This window comes from Salvelinus sp. IW2-2015, unplaced genomic scaffold (assembly GCF_002910315.2).
Source record: "Salvelinus sp. IW2-2015 unplaced genomic scaffold, ASM291031v2 Un_scaffold5956, whole genome shotgun sequence".
NCBI classification, from domain to species: Eukaryota; Metazoa; Chordata; class Actinopteri; order Salmoniformes; family Salmonidae; genus Salvelinus; species Salvelinus sp. IW2-2015.
This window is the reverse complement of record NW_019947221.1, coordinates 12519-18596: the sequence shown is the minus strand read 5'-3', so window position 1 is coordinate 18596 and position 6078 is coordinate 12519. Positions and strand designations below refer to the sequence as shown.

Below are 6078 nucleotides of genomic sequence, written 5' to 3'. Positions count from 1 at the left end.
GTTCATTTCCATAATCCTAAAACAATATTAAACAAACACAACATTCCCTCCCTGTGTGGTGTGTGTGTGTGTGTGTGTGTATGTGTGTGTGTGTGTGTGTGTGTGTGTGTGTGTGTGTGTGGTGTGTGTGTGTGTGTGTGTGTGTGTACTCCCTGGATGAGGAGATGTAATCTCATGTTTTGTCCACAGAAACAACAGGAGAGATCAGAGTCAGAGATTCTCAGTGGTCAGTCTTCCCAGAGTCATCAAACAGACCTGGACTCCATATATTCAGTCACAGAGTCAACCTCAGTGGATGTTCTGCTGACAAATCTCATCAAGGGAAATCTGCTTCCCTCTGCTCTCCTCTGGATAACTACCCGACCTGCAGCAGCCAATAAGATCCCTTCAGGGTGTGTTGACCAGGTGACAGAGGTACGAGGGTTCARTGACCCACAGAAGGAGGAGTACTTCAGGAAGAGATTCAGTGATGAGGACCTGGCCAGCAGAATCATCTCACACATAAAGACATCAAGGAGCCTCCACATCATGTGCCACATTCCAGTCTTCTGTTGGATTTCTGCAACTGTCCTTGAACACATGCTAAAACATAAGAGAGAAGAGATGCCCAAGACTCTGACTGAGATGTACACACACCTTGTGGTGTTTCATACCAAACAGAAGAATGAAAAGTATCTTGGGAAAGAAGAGACAGGTCCACACTGGAATAAAGAGAGCATTCTGTCACTGGGAAAACTGGCTTTTCAACAGCTTGTGAADGGCAATCTGATTTTCTATGAAGAAGACCTGAACGAGGCTGGCATTGATGTCAATGAAGCCTCAGTGTACTCAGGATTGTGCACACAGCTCTTTAAAGAGGAATGTGTGCTGTACCAGGACAAGGTGTACTGCTTTGTTCATCTGAGYATTCAGGAGTTTCTGGCTGCTGTATATGTGTTCCTCTCATTCATCAACAACAATGAGAATCTAATGGATGAACCGCAATCAACGTCCAGGAACTTTTCTGTGAGTTTTAGACAAAGGCGTAAAGTTACTGTCTACAAGTGTGCTGTGGATAAAGCCTTACAAAGTGAGACGGGAAACCTGGACCTTTTCCTCCGCTTCCTTCTGGGCCTCTCACTGGAGTCCAATCAGAAGCACTTACAAGGTCTTCTGACAAAGACAAGAAGCAACTCACAGAGCCATGAAGAAACAGTAAAGTACATCAAGGAGAAGATCAGGGAGAATCCCTCTCCAGAGAGGTGCATCAATCTGTTCCACTGTCTGAATGAACTGAATGACCATTCTCTAGTGGAGGAGATCCAAAGCTACCTGAGATCAGGAAGTCTCTCAGAAGCCAAACTGTCACCTGCACAGTGGTCAGCTCTGGTCTTTGTKTTGCTGACTTCAGAAAAGGAGCTGGATGTGTTTGACCTGAAGAAATACTCCAGATCAGAGGAAGGTCTTCTGAGGCTGCTGCCAGTGGTCAAAGCCTCCAGAGCTGTTCTGTGAGTAAATAAAATGACATTTATGAACTAATCATCAGGAAGAAATATTCAGTTTAGATACAAATATGTATTATAATATATACAGTATATATATATAATATTATATTGAAAAACACGTTGAATATTTAAAAACATATTGAATCAGTACATTGATTTTCACATTAGTATAACATTATTACCATACAATTCTAGGAGATGGAAGATGAATCTATATGTTGTTTAAGAGAATAAACCAAATGCATCTGCCATTGTCCTTCTACACTACTGGTGTTAAATTAACAGTGTGTTTGTGAAGTCATGATGATCTCTTTGTCAGGCTGTCAGGCTGTGGAGTCACAGAGGAAGGCTGTGCTTCTCTGGTCTCAGCTCTGGAGTCAAACCCCTCACACCTGAGAGAGCTGGATCTGAGTAACAATGACCTGAAGGATTCAGGAGTGAAGCTGCTCTCTGCTGGACTGGGGAATCCCCACTGTAAACTGGAGACTCTGAGGTCAGTATTATCAGATATGAAAGCACTTTCTTGTAATATAGTTGTCATAAATTTAGTGTTATATTATTTGCCTGCATTGACTCTACAAACTTGTTCAATTCATTTGCAGTTTTGTCTTGGTTGTGTTTTGGATGTTTTTCCTAATAGAAACTGAATGGTGAATAATGTCCTGTCATTTTGGAGTCACTTCACTTGTATTGTCAGTAAGAATAGAAGATGTTTCTGAACACTTCTACATTCATGTGGATGCTACCATGATTATGAATAATCATTAATGAATCTTTTTAATGTTAATAATTAATTAATGTTGTAGCCTCTGGTATTGGTAATGGTGAGAGGTTAGTATGTTTTGTTGTAGCCTCTGTTATTGGTAATGGTGAGAGGTTAGCATGTTTTGTTCTAGTCTCTGTTATTGGTAATGGCGAGAGGTTAGCATGTTTTGTTGTAGTCTCTGTTATTGGTAACGGTGAGAGGTTAGCATGTTTTGTTGTAGAGGCCGATAGTTTTTATATTTTCGGGTCAAGGTTTGGCTTTTTCAAGAGAGGCTTTATCACTGCCACTTTTAGTGAGTTTGGTACACATCCGGTGGATAGAGAGCTGTTTATTATGTTCAACATAGGAGGGCCAAGCACAGGAAGCAGCTCCTTCAGCAGTTTAGTAGGAATAGGATCCAGTATGCAGCTTGAAGGTTTAGAGGCCATGATTATTTTCATCATTGTGTCAAGAGATATAGTACTAAAACACTTAAGTGTCTCTCCGATCCCAGGCCCTCGCAGAGCGTGTGCAGATCCAGGACAGCTAAGCCTGGAGGAATACGCAGATTCAAAGAGGAGTCCGTAATTTGCTTTCTAATGGTCATGATCTTTTCCTCAAAGAAGTTCATGAATTTATTACTGCTGAAGTGAAAGCCATCCTCTCTTGGGGAATGCTGCTTTTTAGTTAGTTTCGCAACAGTATCAAAAAGAATTTTTGGATTGTTCTTATTTTCCTCGATTAAGTTGGAAAAGTAGGATGAGCGAGCAGCATGAGGGCTCTTCGGTATGCACGGTACTGTCTTTCCAGCTAGTCGGAAGACTTCCAGTTTGGTGTGGCGCCATTTCCGTTCCAATTTCCTGGAAGCTTGCTTCAAAGCTCGGGTATTTTCTGTATACCAGGGAGCTAATTTCTTATGACAAATGTTTTTCGTTTTAGGGGTGCAACTGCATCTAGGGTATTGCGCAAGGTTAAATTAGTTCCTCAGTTAGGTGGTTAACTGATTTTTGTCCTCTGACGTCCTTGGGTAGGCAAGGAGTCTGGAAGGGCATCAAGGAATTTTTGTGTTGTCTGAGAATTTATAGCACGACTTTTGATGCTCCTTGGTTGGGGTCTGAGCAGATTATTTGTTGCGATTGCAAACGTAATAAAATGGTGGTCCGATAGTCCAGGATTATGTGGAAAAACATTAAGATCTACAACATTTATTCCATGGGACAAAACTAGGTCCGAGTATGACTGTGGCAGTGAGTAGGTCCAGAGACATGTTGGACAAAACCCACTGAGTCGATAATGGCTCCGAAAGACTTTTGGAGTGGGTCTGTGGACTTCTCCATGTGAATATTAAAATCACCAAAAATTAGAATATGATCTGCTATGACTACAAGGTCTGATAGGAATTCAGGAAACTCAGAGAGAACGCTGTATATGGCCCAGGAGGCCTGTAAACAGTAGCTATAAAAAGTGATTGAGTAGGCTGCATAGATTTCATGACTAGAAGCTCAAAAGACGAAACGCCATTTTTTTTTTTGTAAATTGAAATTTGCTATCGTAAATGTTAGCAACACCTCCGCTTTGCGGGATGCACGGGGGATATGGTCACTAGTGTAACCAGGAGGTGAGGCCTCATTTAACACAGTAAATTCATCAGGCTTAAGCCATGTTTCAGTCAGGCCAATCACATCAAGATTATGATCAGTGTTAGTTCATTGACTATGACTGCCTTTGAAGTGGGGATCTAACATTAAGTAACCTATTTTGAGATGTGAGGTATCACGATCTCTTTCAATGATGGCAGGAATGGAGGAGGTCTTTATCCTAATAAGATTGCTAAGGCGAACACCGCCATGTTTAGTTTGCCCAACCTAGGTCGAGGCACAGACACAGTCTCAATGGGTATGGCTGAGCTGACTACACTGACTGTGCTATTGGCAGACTCCACTAAGCTGGCAGGTTGGCTAACAGCCTGCTGCCTGGCCTGCACCCTATTTCATTGTGGGGCTAGAGGAGTTAGAGCCCTGTCTATGTTGGTAGATAAGATGAGAGCACCCCTCCAGCTAGGATGAGTCCGTCACTCCTCAGCAGGTCAGGCTTGGTCCTGTTTGTGGGTGAGTCCCAGAAAGAGGGCCAATTATCTACAAATTCTATCTTTTGGGAGGGGCAGAAAACAGTTTTCAACCAGCGATTGAGTGCTGAGACTCTGCTGTAGAGCTCGTCACTCCCCTAACTGGAGGGGGCCAGAGCAATTACTCGATGCCGACACATCTTTCTAGCTGATTTCACGCTGAAGCTATGTTGCACTTGGTGACCTCTGACTGTTTCATCCTAACATCGTTGGTGCCGACGTGGATAACAATATCTCTATACTCTCTACACTCGCCAGATTTAGCTTTAGCCAGCACCATCTTTAGATTAGCCTTAACGTCGGTAGCCCTGCCCTGGTAAACAGTGTATGATCGCTGGGTGATTCGCTTTAAGTCTAATACTGCGGGTAATGGAATCGCCAATGACTAGGGTTTTCAATTTGTCAGAGCTAATGGTGGGAGCCTTCGGCGTCTCAGACCCCGTAACGGGAGGAGTAGAGACAAGAGAAGACTCAGACTCCGACTCGCTACATAATGGGGAGAACCGGTTGAAAGTTTCTGTCGGCTGAATAAGCGACACCGGTTGAGCATTCCTACAGCGTTTCCCTCCAGAAGCCATGAGAAAGTTGTCCGGCTGCGGGGACTGTGCGGGGGATTTATACTACTATCTGTACTTACTGGTGGCACAGACGCTGTTCTTCCTTTCCTACACTGAAATTACCCTTGCCTAACGATTGCGTCTGAAGCTGGGCTTGTAGCACAGCTATTCTCGCCGTAAGGCGATCGTTCTCCTGTATATTATGAGTAACAGCGACTGCAATTAGAAGACATCATGTTATGTTACTACTTAGCTTCGGCTGTTGAAGGTGTTGACGAACCATGTCCAGATAAAGCGTCCGGAGTGAAAAAGTTGAATGAGGGAAAAAAGTTGCGATGGAAAAAACTAAAAATATAAACGGTAATTAAAAACAAAACAAAAAACGTAAAGTTGTCAGCTAGCAAAGTAAAGTTGGCAGCAAAACGCCACAGCAACAAACGCACAGCAACACGTCTGCAGATTCAACAGGACGTTAGTCTGTACCACTAAAGAAATCTTCTCTTTATTTAGAAGATGAACCAACGAAGCAAAACAACAAATCGATGACCGTGAAGCTATAACCGACTAAATGCAAAACATGCAACCTTGACACAGACCTAGACCTAGACCTAGACACAGACTTAGACAATGACCCAACAAAAACATGATGCCTATGGCTGCCTAAAATATGGCTCCCAATCAGAGACAAATGAAAGACATCTGTCTCTGATTGAGAACCACTCAGGCAACCATAGCATACCTAGAAACCCTCACTAAACCAGCCATACCTAGACATATTCACTCAACACAAAACCACACACAAAACCCAACACCCCTTTACCATATAATCACCCAAAACAAAACATACCCATGTCCACACCTGACCTAACTAAAATAATAAAGAAAACCAAGAATACTAAGGCCAGGCGTGACACAAAGAACACCATCATTACTTACTTGGTCATATTAAATATCAGCTGTAGTTCTACAGAAGCAGAAATCAGGGACACCAAAGTTTACAAAGAGTTGATTTGACAGTGTGTGTGTGTGTGTAATTAATGGGAATAAGTGTGTTTTATATTACCATACAGTATAACATATGATATTCTACAAGTCTCAAGTTACCTTAACTTCTCCTTTTGATACCTAGAAACATCTACATTAAATTAATTAGTGAAAAGTGAGTTG

The 6078-nt window shown here is 42.5% G+C and overlaps 1 protein-coding gene across 1 annotated transcript in view; it reads left to right on the top strand.

Moving 5' to 3' along the window:
• Positions 1–189: 189 nt before the first annotated feature.
• LOC112078611 (protein NLRC3-like) overlaps positions 190–6078 on the top strand; it is a gene marked incomplete at its 5' end in the record, with an annotated part of 7108 nt that continues 1219 nt past the window's right edge. The window contains 2 exons of the mRNA XM_024144789.2: positions 190–1487; positions 1804–1999. Coding sequence (XP_024000557.2) covers positions 190–1487; positions 1804–1999 — 1494 coding nt within the window. The remainder of the gene's footprint in view (positions 1488–1803; positions 2000–6078) is intronic.